The 14952-nt window shown below is 37.8% G+C and overlaps 2 protein-coding genes across 2 annotated transcripts in view; one reads left to right on the forward strand and one right to left on the reverse strand.

Annotated features, from left to right (window-relative positions):
- Nucleotides 1–10090, forward strand: part of LOC105451361 — a 31947-nt gene extending 21857 nt beyond the window's left edge. Inside the window, exons 10-16 of the mRNA XM_011691738.1 lie at nt 132–188; nt 1279–1414; nt 4150–7903; nt 8760–8946; nt 9058–9178; nt 9403–9518; nt 9710–10090. Coding sequence (XP_011690040.1) covers nt 132–188; nt 1279–1414; nt 4150–7903; nt 8760–8946; nt 9058–9178; nt 9403–9518; nt 9710–9787 — 4449 coding nt within the window. The 3' untranslated portion in view covers nt 9788–10090. The remainder of the gene's footprint in view (nt 1–131; nt 189–1278; nt 1415–4149; nt 7904–8759; nt 8947–9057; nt 9179–9402; nt 9519–9709) is intronic.
- A 3125-nt stretch (nt 10091–13215) lies between these two features.
- On the reverse strand, nt 13216–14829 carry LOC105451424 (major royal jelly protein 3-like). Its single transcript, XM_011691862.1, has 4 exons — nt 14557–14829; nt 14068–14442; nt 13643–13818; nt 13216–13482 (listed from the first exon to the last, which is right to left on the reverse strand). Exons 2-4 carry the CDS (start codon nt 14258–14260, stop codon nt 13216–13218), a joined length of 636 nt encoding a protein of 211 aa, XP_011690164.1. The 5' UTR covers nt 14261–14442; nt 14557–14829.
- Nucleotides 14830–14952: the final 123 nt, after the last annotated feature.

Consider the following 14952-nt stretch of genomic DNA (forward strand, 5'->3'; position numbering starts at 1 on the left):
TCTTTTCTCCCTCCTCTCTCTCTCTCTCTCTCTCTCTCTCTCTCTCTCTCTCTCTCTCTCTCTCTCTCTCTTTCTTTCATCTCGTTTTTAATCGTTCGTCCCACATGACATCGTTGTGTCGTTTTGTACAGCCCACCACCCGCCTTGGCACCCCGCCCGTCGATCCACCCAGCTTACGATCAGTCCAGGTAAAGTCCCAGCACGATTCGTAACGCTCTCGTTGATCTCGATCGCCCTTCAAGATCGTCAGTATATAATTTAGCTCACAAAAATCGCCATGCGAGACGTCGCTGCTCCGATTCAACGCTGTGGAAATTAATTTTTATCATCGAGAATAAATCAAAATAACGTAACCATAAAGTGATGTTCCACCAGTGCGATTGGAAATCGTTAATCGTATCTTGCAGCTTCTGCATATATCCGAGTATAGTGTATTTTCATGTCTTTCCTACTCTCTCTCTATTGGCATAAAAATAAGTTTGAAACTGCTAAATTGTTTACTTTGTTTATATGTATAGTGAACTTTCAATTTGTGGAAATCTAAATTCAAATTTGGCATGTAAAACGAAATGGAATTTTAGAATAATTAATTAATATAAAGATAATATACTTATTTTAATTAATTTAAAAGTCGATCAAAATTATTCTATTTGTAGAAAAATAGCAATTTCTAAAAATTGATTTTTTATGCGTATATGTATTCTTGTACAAAAATTTCGTGGTTCTAAATAAGTAATAAAAATTAAAATTTTGAAAAAGGTAACTATCTTCGTATCATATATACACACGGTTGCAGCAATTAATTGGCCCCCAAAAATTTCATACACTTATAATCGAAATTATATGCAATGCAATTGCTTGCCTGTGACCTCCAGCAGAAATAACAGTTTCAAGCACGGGAGGAGATACAATGTTCCTTGAGATTTCGCGCGATATGGGTCACTGATTAACCTATCGCACTTTTGCATTAACAGGCGTTATCAAGGCAGCGAAATCTCGCATGTTCGGCTATATTTGGCACTGACAACCTTTTACAATCTACTCTCTGTGGTTGTGATTCTACTTTACGCCTAATTTCTCATGACGAGAATCACCTTATTTTACTTGACTCAATACTTATCATAATATTCGAAACAAAAAAGTAATAATAATTGATGTAAAATAAACTACTATATTAATTTTTCATTTTAAATGCATAATGTCCCACTTTTTATAAAAAATTAGAAGAAAATCTAAATTACAACAGTGGAAACTAAAGAAGAAAATTGTAAATTACAGGCACCAACGAGCAACAGTCTCATTGGTCCTAAGCCCTTCGGTGGATCGAGTGGCTTCTCATCGAATCTATCTCCGACTCCGACACTGAATTCCGGCGGCAGTACCTTGCCACGTCCTCAAAGCCAGACTGTGACAGGTAAGTCAATCTTATTATTAATATGAATATATTCGATGTAAACTCAAAGAATTGATGCAACAACACGAAGAAGACGAAAATTCGATCGTTTATCTTTCAACATCGATGTTCGATAAAAATGTTGCAAAGTATATAAAGATGTTTTTAAAATTTCTATTTTCTGCGACAAGTCGAAATATTCGATCTGTGAGTAACAACGGATAGAGAAAAGACAATCCTATTGCCTCCTTTCTTCATCTTTTTTTTTCATTCGAGGGACTTGCGTCGACTTTACGCAGTTATCTGAGAAGTCCGAAGAAGTTCAATCTCGTCGGTTTAAGATAATCGTGATCTTGTCTTGTGCGTCCTTGGCTTAACTCTGCCTTCGATTCTTACAAATAGGTCGGTACTCTACCCTGCCAAAGCCAAAAAGTTCGCCTTTCAGAGGTACGACGAATAGATTAGAGCCGCCGGTTGACCGAGTTTCGAGCTTTGGCTGATACGCCTCCTTTGGCTTACGTTCTCATATTTTATATCGCTGTTTCTCCCTTGCACGCAGCTCGTATATACATGTATCATTATGTCGATCGATCGATCATTGGTCCTCGTTGGTCTGTACATTGTGATGGTCTCTTTAAATAGTGATAGAGAGAGAAAGAAAGAGAGGGAAGTCCTGTCACTTCAATAGTCTCATTCTTGGCTCCTTATCATTCGTCGTTATCTCGACGACGACGGCGAACTCTGAGAGCTATGACAGTTTGTAGCGACCTTCCAAATATGCACATTTGTCCCTTCTTACTTTCATACTTTAAAAATGTTTACGATACACGCGGAAAATTGTTTAAAAGATAGTAGTAGCTCAATTATTTTAAGTACGTTATACAAGATTAAATTAGAACTTGTTTGTAAAATTAGAAACCTAACATTTAAATAGTAATGATAATATTTATGCACATTAAAAAATAATAATAAATACTTTTTTGTAGCCTTTCTTCTTTTTAATAATTTTTATATAATACTTTTTCTTTCTAAAAGATTTATATAATATTTTTTTATATTAAAAAAAACTTTATAGTATTATTTCTAGTAAAGAAATTTTATATTATTGCCTTTCATAAAAATATTATATTCAAAAAAATTTAGCATTAATTTTTCCGTAAAATACATAGATCGATCCCCATGTCTGTTCGTGAAATTTGATCGTGTTATCATGCCTCTCTTTCCGCGCATAATCTTTCTTTTATCTTTTTTCAGCCGGTCCGTCTTTCAACCCGAAACCCAGACCCTTCTCCCTCACATTCGCATGAATCAATAGCTCTCAATGGCGCCGTCGTCGTCTTCATGCTGGCAACCGAAATGCAAACACAATCCAGATGATAAAAGTGCCAGACTATGAAAACCAATTTCACTGCTCACGATTTTTCTGCGAGTTTTATAGAAAGTTCCTAACATTTCTCAATATTTTTCGATTAGATAATATGAATGAGAAAAATTATCTTTAGTTATTTTAATATATATCTATCTGTTTATCAATATAATATTGCAATGCTTATTAATTTATTATATTATATTCCGATCATATTCGGAATTGTTTATTTTATCTCTTTTAAGAGAAAAAATCGTGAGATAGCACACTGACTTAATAATTTCTGAAGTGTTACTTGGTGACAATTTGTATTGTCATCAATCCAGGGTGTTAAATAAATAAATAAATAAATGCAGACGCGAAATAAATCATAAGTTCTTCGATCACACGTCTACTTTGGTTTTTTTTTACTGCGCCACATTGTTTCTTCAGTACTTGCCCACAAATTGACACTTACAGCGTTTTTCATCGCTTCGCATCGATGATCTCAAATATTCGAGATATATCGATGCTAATACGCATTGTGGTTGTAGAATCTTTTTGCTAATTACGACCGATCAGCACGCAGCTTTCACGCTGCTATTTAAAGTATCGAGTGTCGAGTGATTATCAAAAATGCACATTTAGATAATAATGATTGGAAGAAAATCTTTTCACAAAGACTAAATTTTTTAAATTAAATGCCTTATAATTTTGCTTCTTTTTCTTAATTTTGCATACCGAGCTGTGCTCGTGGTCCTCTTCCGTCAAAAAAAATCGTCAGATTAAACACAATTTTATTTATTAAATTAATATAACTTTGTGTTTCTTTGTTATTTTAAAATATTTAGTTCTAGCAAAATGCTTTATAAATAAAAAGTTAATTAAGTGCATATATTGTAATTACAAAATTTGTAATTAACAAGATAGCAAAATATCTTTTAAGAAATATTTGCACAAGTGCATAATGAAAAATACAATGGATATTTTTATATTATATATAAAATAAAATTTTGGGAGTATTATAATAAATTATATTATATATTTAAAAATTATACCTTGTCATCTACTTTTTTTTATCATGATTACTAATGCTTGTAATTATGACTAAACAAACTCGCCAGTTTCTAAGAATTATTTGACAAACTATTTATTGCACTTGTGTATATTTAAAATACGTATTTTTATAGATTCAGAAAGAGACCACGAGCGCGCGCGGTTCATCGTGCTTCTTACTCACTGCAAATTTCTCTGTTTTTTTTGTTTGTTCTTTCTAACGTACCCCGACGAATCTAATCGATCACTTCCTGAACGCGTGCATTATACACTTTTTGTGTGTCGTGTTTTCTCTCCCCCGCAATTCCGGCGAACTATCTCTATCGCCCATCGCCATCCCCATTTGCCAACTCAGAAACTTCCAACAGCGAGACTTACGAAAGATCCTGTTATTACGAGGTCGTAGAAAACACGAAGGATCAGTCCTTCCGTTCTGGCTCCGTAAGATCCCGTCGAAATCTCATTTGGCCGCCCCCGAAACCTATCGAAGATATCACATATCCCACTGCCAGTCCCTTATATATCAATCCAAATCCTATTCTTGATAAAAGGTGCCATCAAATTAAAGAAAAGCGTGCCAGTATTGAGGCTTGCGAGCGAGCTTTGAGCCGTAGAACCGAGAGGCATCGAAGCGAGAGCATCGATCGAGAGGTCGAAAGAGTATTGAGGGAGAACGGTCATCGGCACGAAACTGACGCGATGGATCGGATTAGCTGCCCTGGGCAACCAGTGTATCGGCGTGTCGAGCTGGTGGACACCAATAGCAGGGCCTCTCGATCGGTCTCGAGGCCAAGTTCGACTGACAGCGTCCGAAGATCGCTGACGCCCACCAAAATTGTCCAACCTATTCCAAAACCGTGGACCGCGACCGTCAGCAACGGAGGTACCAATCTCTATCAGCAAAGTTATGTAATACCGATACAGCAGGAACAGCCTACGGAACAAATTTGCAAGAAATTCATGCAGCGAGAAGTTTGTCACCGAGAACGTATATCAGGCGGCAGGGAACATCGGGAGGAACAACGAGCTTACAGAACAGAGATTTGTCGAAGGGAGCAAACAATCTGTCCGAAACCGCCCTTGCCTGCACCTAAGCAGCAACAACCAGCAGAGACGGTTAAAGAAATAGATACTGAAACAATCGATCTAAGGGGTAACGAGACGGACGAAGGGGAAGTCTCGAAGGGAATTCAAGGCGAACATGATTTCATCACCGAGACGGCCGAAGAGACGGTAGACGGTGTGCACACGAAGCAATCGGCAACTTTCGAAAAGACCGTGGAAAGGATGCCATCGCCGATAGAAAGAGCTAACGTTCCGATGATAGAAGAGGCGGAAGACAAGACGGAGTCTCAGTGTTTCGCGAGAAGAACTGAGAAACACATCAATCGACAGGTGGAAGACACGACGGAACGAACTGTAGAGGAGTCCGCCGAAACGGTCACGTCGGCCATCGATGCTCAACAGATGTTAGAAAAAGCAAAGCAAGAGGAAGAGGAAAGGAAGAGAGAAGAAGAAGAGGAGGAACGAAGAAAGGAAGAAGAAGAGAGAAGAAAGCGGGAGGCAGAAGAACGAAGACGTCAGGAAGAAGAAGAAAAAAGAAAACGAGAAGAGGAGGAGAAGATTAAGAAGCATGTTACCTTTAGTGAAGAGGATGAAGAGGTCGAAGAAGTGCGGGAACAGCCGTTGGGAAGGACTGTCGTGCGAGAAGAACATATCACAGAATCGGACGGTTCTACTCCAGGACGAACCAAGATCACAAAAGAGACGTACGAGGAGATTACCGAAGAAGTGCTGGTTCAGGAACGCGTGAGAAGAAAAGGAGCCGTAGAAGACGAGCGTAGAAAGAGCTTGCGTGAGCAAGTAGAAGTCCATCAGAGCCTTCGAGACCAACAGGCCCCGGAGAGACGGAATGTTGTTGCGAGATATGGACAGCAGCCTCAAGAGACCATGGAGACATGCAAGAAAAAAGTACAGTTCTTGAAAGAAACGGAAACTGGCCCGAAACCCCTGTCAGACACGCCCGTAAAAAATTCCACGCCCAAGGAATGGAAATCTGAAATGGTAAACGCCTTGACGACTGCATCTGATCGACCATACACGCCGCTGAACGCCACTTCCAGCGTAAAAGAACTCTACACCGAGGAAACCATTTACTTGGACCACAGATGTCGACCTAAACCACCGCCGCCCAAAGAGGAGGTTCGTCCAATCTCGCCTTTCCAGCAAGCACTAACGATAGCGCCTGAACGACCTTACACTCCTCTGAGTCGCGAAATCGGGCCAGAAGATCAACAAATTGTCAACAAATCCCAGAATCTGAATCTTGAAGCACAAAATGGCGACTACTGCCCGCCGTTAAATATTCTATACGGTAAAGAAGGTACAACGAAAGAATCTTACGCGCGAGAGCAGATGTATATCAAGAAGGAAGTCAAAGAATCGAGGCCGCGACCTTTGCCCACTCCGCCACCTGATCATCGTCTGAGAGACTCTTCGGCGTCACCTAACGCGAGATCTCGACCGGAAACGTTTAAATCATACAAATCTTTCACAGCTAGTCTGAAAAAGCCGGACGCCATACCGGCCTATCAGAAGAATTTGGTGGCGATGAAGAAAGGACCTGTAGAAGGTCAACCGTTTGTTCCTAGTAGAACACCTACCCCAACGCCTTGCAGATCCAAGTCACCTGCTCAAGGACCACCCGAGCCTCCGGCTTGTTATGTGAAAGCCCAAGCCCCAAGAGTTCGAGAAGATCCACCACCGTCGAAACGTGGTGGATCAGTGCACTTTCCATCGCGTAAAACGATCTCTTACCACGTGGAGGAAGATACTGACAGTGGTCATAAAAAGCAGGAATATTCCGCTTCGAGGACTGTCAATTACGACGAGAAGGAAACCAGCAGTCTCGACGCAGGTCCGACAGACGCACTTTACGCTCAGTTCCAGGAAACACGGTGTATGACGAGTGAAGAGACTAGCCAGCAGGAGAATACTGCGACTCACGTAAAGACATCACTTCAGGTAGTCGAAGATTACGAGAAATGTGAGCAAAAAGAAGTATTACCGGCAGCATCATCGCCGCCAACTCCGAAACCAAGCATCTGTGCCATCAGTAAGATGAGCCACACGAAGCCTTCCTTGTCGTGCCCCATGACAACATCTACGCCAATCAGACAGCCGACCTACAGCAGTTCCACCGAGGTGCGTCACGTGCGATATGAGACTCCTTCACCGAAATCTTGTTCGGAAACAGGAGTGACTGTTCTACCTTGCAAAGCGCATTCTGATCAGGGAATCAAAGCCGGCGTCGTCGTAGTGCCCTGCGATGGCTCCCAGACCACCTGTTCTAGATCCGGAATCTGCGTGACAGCCACGAAAGACCGATCGGGCGTGTGCGTATCGCCTTCGTTCGGTATGCAATCCGGTACTTGCGGTCAACCGTCAGGTACTTGCGGTCGCGAATCTGGCTGTGACTTCAACATCTCCAACTGTCCGGATTCTGACGTCTGCATAGCTCCGTGTGCCGACGGTTCCGTCTGCGTGGCACCTTGCAAAAAATCTGCCATCCAATCCAGGGCAAATCTTCCCTTCCCACAAATTCCACTTCCCTACGAAGAAGCTTCCCCACCGGTTCCTCAATGTTCAGCTCCTAACTTCAAACCTCGCACTAATTTGAGTGGCCAGCTTGCACGATTGACCGCCAAGAACGGCCAGTCAAACGTGCCCGTGGTACAGCTTTACAAGCCGATTCAGACTCCGGCTCAGACACCTCAGATCCAAAACTACACCGAAAACACTTATTACCACACTCAGAGTTACCGCGAAACTCATTGCGAGTCCGGCAATCATTGCCAGAACACTGAGAACCGCTGCCAAGACCAGATCCATTGTGATCCCCCTAGTAAAACCCAGAGTTTAGTAGACCCACCAAATTTGTCGTCCCACCCGGATCTAGGTTCTGGAATCGGTGGCCTCGGCAGCGCGGGTCCCAAGAGCGGATCGTTCGCCGGTAGCAGCGCGCCGAAACGTGGACGGGGTATCCTGAATCAGGCTGTCGGAGCGGGCTCGCGTATACCCATGTGCGCTCACTGCAACTCCTACGTCAGGTACTCGGGATTGTTCGGATAATGATGATGATGCCTGCTACTTTCGTTGTTGCTTTTCGTATTTTTGTCTTGGACGTGTATATTTTACTTTCTACAAACGTTTTTTTTCTTTATATTGGTTTTGCATTGACGCATGTGTATGTTCGTGTGTGCGTGTGAATCTTCTTATTTTTAAGGTGTTTTCATTATCTCTAAGGAGTTTTTTTTCGATTTTGAATTGCCGAAGAATTTTTAGGAAAATCGGAGCAGTTATGTATTTTTGCATTGTCGTCATGTGTGGTTAAATTAACTTCTCAGATTTATATAAATTTCGAAGTGCACAATTATGCATTATTTTAGGTAATGTAAGTAAAAATATGTCACTATAGATGTAGTTAAATATAATTTAAAAAATTTTATATTATTAAATTGAAACGCAATTTTAATTCTTTCTGTATTACTTAATTTTATTATGTAATATTTTTCAAAACATCTAATTAAGAATTGTAATTTTTTTCAAATTTTACTATTTGCATTTTATATTTTATTAAACAATGCTGTTTGTTACATTTATATGCTTAAAAATTTTTTATTTCGTTTATCAGAGTGATACATAAGAGTTTATTGCATTTGTTTGTACCAATAATTGCCTAAGGGATTAACACGATTTCCATTGCATGTTGTTGACAGCTAACGAAAAAAATACTAATCACAAGTCGAACGGCTTCACTCTAAAACCAGTGTGCTGTAAAGACGGCAAAGAGTGCACAAGGTTCGTATAAAAATCCACTTCACAAATATTTATTAACATTTATGCGTGTTTTCAACAATCACGTATTTTACGATAATCATTAAATTAATTATAATACAATTATAGAGGGCCTTTCATCACCGCTTTGGGACAAATCTGGTGCCCCGATCATTTTGTCTGCGTTAACGCCCAATGCCGCCGTCCTCTTCAAGACATCGGCTTCGTCGAGGAAAAAGGACAACTCTATTGCGAGTACTGTTTCGAGAGATTCATTGCGCCTACGTGCAACAAGTGCAACAGCAAGATCAAGGGCGTGAGTACATCTATCGATGACATATCGATATCGATAATTTGATATATTTGTTAAAATATATTAATATAATAATGATTTGATTTCTTCATGATCCTTTCCTCTCTAATGTAGGATTGCTTGAACGCAATTGGAAAGCATTTCCATCCTGAATGCTTCAACTGCGCTTACTGTGGCAAGCTCTTCGGCAACAGTCCGTTCTTCCTAGAGGAAGGATTGCCATACTGCGAAGCTGGTTAGTATTTTCATAAAAAATATATATATAAAGCGTATCAATACTCATCACGGCAATATTAAATAGAACAAGAACAAACTAGATAAATTTTTAGAAATGCCATATTCGGTCTGAAGAACAAAAACATGTATTAAATTTTAAATAATTTATTCAAATTAATTTCATTATATTCAATTAAATTCAATGAAAATTAATAATTGTGGCAATCTTTTCCTTAATAATAGATTGGAACGAACTGTTTACCACGAAATGCTTCGCGTGTGGTTTCCCAGTCGAGGCTGGCGACCGTTGGGTGGAAGCCCTGAACAATAACTATCATAGCCAGTGTTTCAACTGCACGGTGAGTAAAAATTTTTAGGTGATGTTTATTTATCTGTCAAGACGCTACTTTTTATTTTTTGTATTATTTTCGTTCATCTTTAAAAACTTCACAATTTTTATAGTGTATCAAAAACTACAGTCTTATAAGCCGATACAAAACTATTTTAAGATTAACATATCGAACGTTTATTTCCTTTGTTGACGTATTAGATGTGCAAGAAGAATCTCGAGGGCCAAAGCTTCTATGCGAAAGGCGGTCGTCCGTTTTGCAAAAATCACGCGCGTTAAAATCACCCGTTCTCGACCATCGAAAACGATCGATGGGACGACAGGAGAGGAAAAAATAGGAAGATCAAAGAAATGGAGAAAAAGTTCAGCGAAGAGAGAAGCGTACAGTGTTAATGCATCAATTACTTTATCGTGATTACTTTTTTTTCTGTGTCTTCGACCGAGATCACTTGACTAACCCTTCATTAAATCCGCGAGCGATCCTTCGTACATCAACAAAAATATAAGATCAATTAGGGTGATTATGACAAAGAAACATCTTTATCGTTGAATTTGAAAATGAATCACAATATCGACAAAAAAGAGAATAATGGCTATTTATAGAATAGATATATCATAAAATGATATATAATGAATATAAAATACATAAAAATAACAAAAATAAAATTTTAAAAAGTGACAAATCAATAATCAATATAATATTATATAACGTCATAAATATTTTTTTCAGCGTCATCTATCACCCTGATTAATTCTACACAAAACACATTTTCACGAGGTTACTAGTAATGTCGCGCGTCGTCCGACGAGAGAGATTTATTAATTAATATTTATTATTTAGCTTAAGAATGGCGCAGGAGGCCATCGGCAATCACAACAAAGAATTCAACGGAGGTACATGTCTCCGTTTTCAATCTATAAAATTTAATAATTTATTAATCTTTTACTTATAAGTACTAAAATATATAATCAAAAGAAACTATATAGACGTATAGTTTCTTTTTAATCAAATATTCTTTAAAAAAGAGAGTTTGTTTTATCATAATTTTATATACATATTACGTCGCACAGCTTGCGTTGAAAACTCACTCGTGCTTTTTAGAATTAAACGATCTTGCGTCTATTAAGATGCAGTCTTATTTTGATATTTCGACAATTCCGTTTACGAATATTCGGCCATCGTCGTATCGGTCATACTTTGCGTCGCGACAGCTACGTCGACCGCAAACGAGCGGCACAATTAATTAACGTCGGGGATGTTTGTTTAATGACGCATCCTTACACTTTGTGGTTCCTGATTTAATAACGGGAGGCCTAATCGCGATCCTAGCGGGGTTAGCGGAATACCTCGTAAAATCGTTCGTAGCAGGAAACACTGAAATGATGCAACACATAACGAACGAGCCGCCGCCGGCGGAGTCGTTTCGATCATGGATCACGCAAAGGTCATCCGAACAATTAGTATTAACGTGGGCATAATTCCGTATTTCCAAGGTGCAGCGGGATACAGCGCGCGATAACAAATGTCTCGGATGGCGTTCTTTTGCTTGGCGATCGACTACGGCGGTACATCGTAACGAGAGAAAGGGAGAGAGAGAGAGAAAGAGAGAGAGAGAGAGAGAGAGAGAGAGAGAGAGAGAGAAAGAAGAGAGCGTGATACCGTGAGAGAGTAGAATGAATGATTGTGGAAATCAGTTTGAAAGTATGAATGACGAGTAAATATGTTAATCGCATAAAGAGAGAAAATGATCACATAGTTTCTGAACAATTGAAATTGCATGCGATTGCGAATGCATTAGATTTTAGACACGGACAATTCTGATATAAGATTGATATAAGAATGATAGTAATAAAATAAATTCAATCAATTTCACTTCATTCACATTTGCCTTGTCTTTTATGATTTAGTCTTTTTATTATCAAAATTTGTTATTTTCTTAAAATAGTCCAATAATAGCAAATTTTATTGTGAATATATGTATAAGGCAATTACAAACACAAGCTTTTTTGAAATCAAATATTATATTAAATATTATTATTTTTTCTTAATGACAAAAGAGAGAATTAATTTAGTTCCAAAGTTATTATTAGTCGATGAAAAATGTCATAACGTTTAATAAACGGTTGAAATTTGATCAACAAATACTTAAAAAATTATACTCGGAAATATGCTAGTCAAATGCTCAAAATTCTGTTCTTAAAATCATGAACACGTGACGGTAACAAATTGCTCTTAATTTGTTAGACGAAAGAAATGTACGCGAAAGAGAAGTAATATCTATTAATTTATGAGAGTCAGTCCGGACATATTTTGTGCATGTAGGTCGTTAAGAAGTATTTGCCGAAGATACTTAATAGCTTTACTAAATCGACGACGAGCAGATATATATTCTTAGTGCATGCAAACTTCACCGTAAGTCATCCGCGAGTCCGCCGTACCCTGGAATCAGCCGATTAAAGCCGAGACTGATAACAGGTTCAACATGCATCCGGACTTTCATTTAATCAGCCGATCGATTCGCAAGTTGGAAAAAACGACAGGCTAAAATTCGCACGGTAGCAATGACCTGTGCAGCTGACAATTCTTGACTCTTTAAACTCCTAACTACTATAATCTTAACATCAGTCTCTTTAAAGAGAACTCGCCCCCTAAAATTGTCGTTAAAACTCTTCGAAATAAATTCATGTCTAATTTTTAGAAATTGTTTTAAACTTATATTTCAAATAACGCAATAATCACAGATTGCGCGTATGTTTCTAAAAATCTCTGGATATTTAACTTTTCTTAACTTTTGGAAACCATTACATTTAAATTTGTGAGTTCTCGATGAATGCGATAATAATTGAATTTATATAGATTTAATTCGTCACAGATGAAGACAATGAAAGAGACGTTCGAGATTTTCCAGGATATGAGGATACGCAGAAACGAAATAATGTTGATTTCTCGTTGTCGGCTCCATTTTATAAAATAAGAGACTCTAACAGACAGATATCGCCGTAATATTATGTTAATTCTAATACGTTACCGATTTTCTGTGCCATCTGCGTGAGCTTCTGTTATTGCGTAATTATTCTTTCTTTGTGAATGAGAACGAGCATGATAAAGGAGAAAAAGGATACACGTGTGAGAGACTTCGACAGAACTCATTTATTCGTGGAAGGTAATATATATATATATATATAGCGTAATCCTGTAATTATATAGCGTGTAAGTGTTTAAAGCTGCGTTCAGGATGATTCCGAAAAAGAGAAGTACAGTAAGCAAAGAATTTAATTTTACCTGCACAATCACGAATAATCATCGACGAAGGATCGATCGATCATCGACAATTGTACAACGGCGCGGACCACGAAATCTCAACTTTTACTTGGCTGACTATCGGCTGAGCCTCGCACAAGCCTCTGTATGCGTGTTACGTGTTGCTTATAAAATAAAAGAAAATATTCATTTGAGAGAAATTTCCAAGTTTCTTATCCCTCCCGTTTTGTCGGTATCGAAATATTTTAAAATGAACTATTAAATCATCATAAATTTACTTGTTAAAAAGCAAAAAAATTTTAGAGAAACTTTTATAATTTTCAAGAAATCTTTAAACTTGTTTATTTTAAATCGATTTCATTATATTTCTTTAAATATGTCTTTTACATTTATTATATATAGGTATATATATACCTATATGTATATATATATATATAATATATATTTACGAATATGTACTGTGATTAAAAGATAAGATATATCTACTAACAATCATTTCGTCCAGGAACCGATCACATTTTCCGGAGGCAATATAAACATAAGGCGCTATCAACAATCCAGAGCCCGTTTGATTAGTAGCGATATTAAGAGGAATATAAATAGTTTGAACCAGCGTATCATCTTTTAAATCGAAGATCAATAGTTTCGGATTACAAGTTTGATTAGGCCCATTTTTCCCGTTATCCAGAACAAAGATGTAATTACATTGAATCTGAGTGAGAGTAAAAATTCTACTTCATGTATTATGTCATTCAGTTTATTATTGTGTGTGTGCATGTAGGTGTGCGTAATACATAAAGAACTGTTGGTAATTTAAATAATAATACACAAATGTAAGATGTGAAAATCGCTTGAAAGATATTAATACTTACATGCACTCGGTAAACATTTAGAATACCTTCGCATCTACAACTTCTATTATACCAATTCCAATCTGGATACGGACGTAGAAGTGGACCTCCTGGTCCTGTCTTATTAGTTACTGTCGCCAATGTAGCAGGTGAACCAGGGCCTAGTCCGCTCGGTAAAGTACCGAACAATCTACCATCTATAAGAATTTTGTTTGTAACCGGAATTTACGTGCGGTTAAAAAATATTTTTTTACTTTATAAATTTTATTAAAAAATAACAATGCTAATCGTTGCATTAACAGACGTCAAAGTAGATAATAAAACGTATAGATTATTACGTATAATGCGATTAATATTAGTTGAATATTATAACCGTGAGCCTTCGTTACTAAATGTAATCACATTTCTGCACAAAATTATTTCAACTTTTTCGAATATCAACCTACCTGCTGCTTTGTTTACATCATATAACAAACATTTGGATTGGTTGTAACGGCCAGATTTTATCGCCTGTTGCTTCTGCTCCGGACTGTCCCATGCAAAATCAACAAATTTCCATTTTTTTATAACATTCACTTCCAATCCAAAACTCACAATCGCCGTAGACAGAATTAGCAGGGCCAACAAAAAATGTCTCATTTTTTATTGTGGATAGCCACAGACAATATTGTGCCGTCCAGAGTCAAAACGGAATTCTTTCTTTCAGGATATGATTCGTCTTGGAATTCCAAGTTCCAAGAAATATGTTGCAAAGATGTCTTTTTGTTCAAATATTTATTGAAAAGTCACTTACTCTATTAACAATTGTTGTTTTACCTTTGCTGCAATTATATCAGTCTTTGGATGTAGTCGCAGTAAGATATTAGACAAAGGTATTACAATAAGGTGTTGCCGAAACTTTCTAAGTTCATGACACATAGGTCCACTAAACTTACCACTTACTACTAAACAGATTTTCGGAAACAATGGCTCTGATGCGTTTTCTCGTTTTTATTGTTAATAAAATAAGTATTTTGCAGTATTTCAATGTTCCACTTTGGTTTTTGCAATAAATTGCGTTTGCTCCGTGAAATGCAATGAGTTGCGCTAGGTAACAAATTTTTGAAGATACATGCGTTTAATAATTGAGTCTGTTTTTGGAGTGCAACAATAAAATAATATAACCGAACTACCAGTAAACATGTATTGCAAATGCGAGTGCGACGATGATCGATCGCTATTTGTACCTTTGACGCAATATACCATTACGAAAACGCAACGTTTTAGACAACTTCATTATACAATCAGTTCCAAAAAAAGCGGTACACAATAAATTTGGGGAAAAATTTTCC

The sequence above is a fragment of the Wasmannia auropunctata genome, unplaced genomic scaffold (genome assembly GCF_000956235.1).
Source record: "Wasmannia auropunctata unplaced genomic scaffold, wasmannia.A_1.0 LD336052.1, whole genome shotgun sequence".
In the NCBI taxonomy this organism is placed as follows: Eukaryota; Metazoa; Arthropoda; class Insecta; order Hymenoptera; family Formicidae; genus Wasmannia; species Wasmannia auropunctata.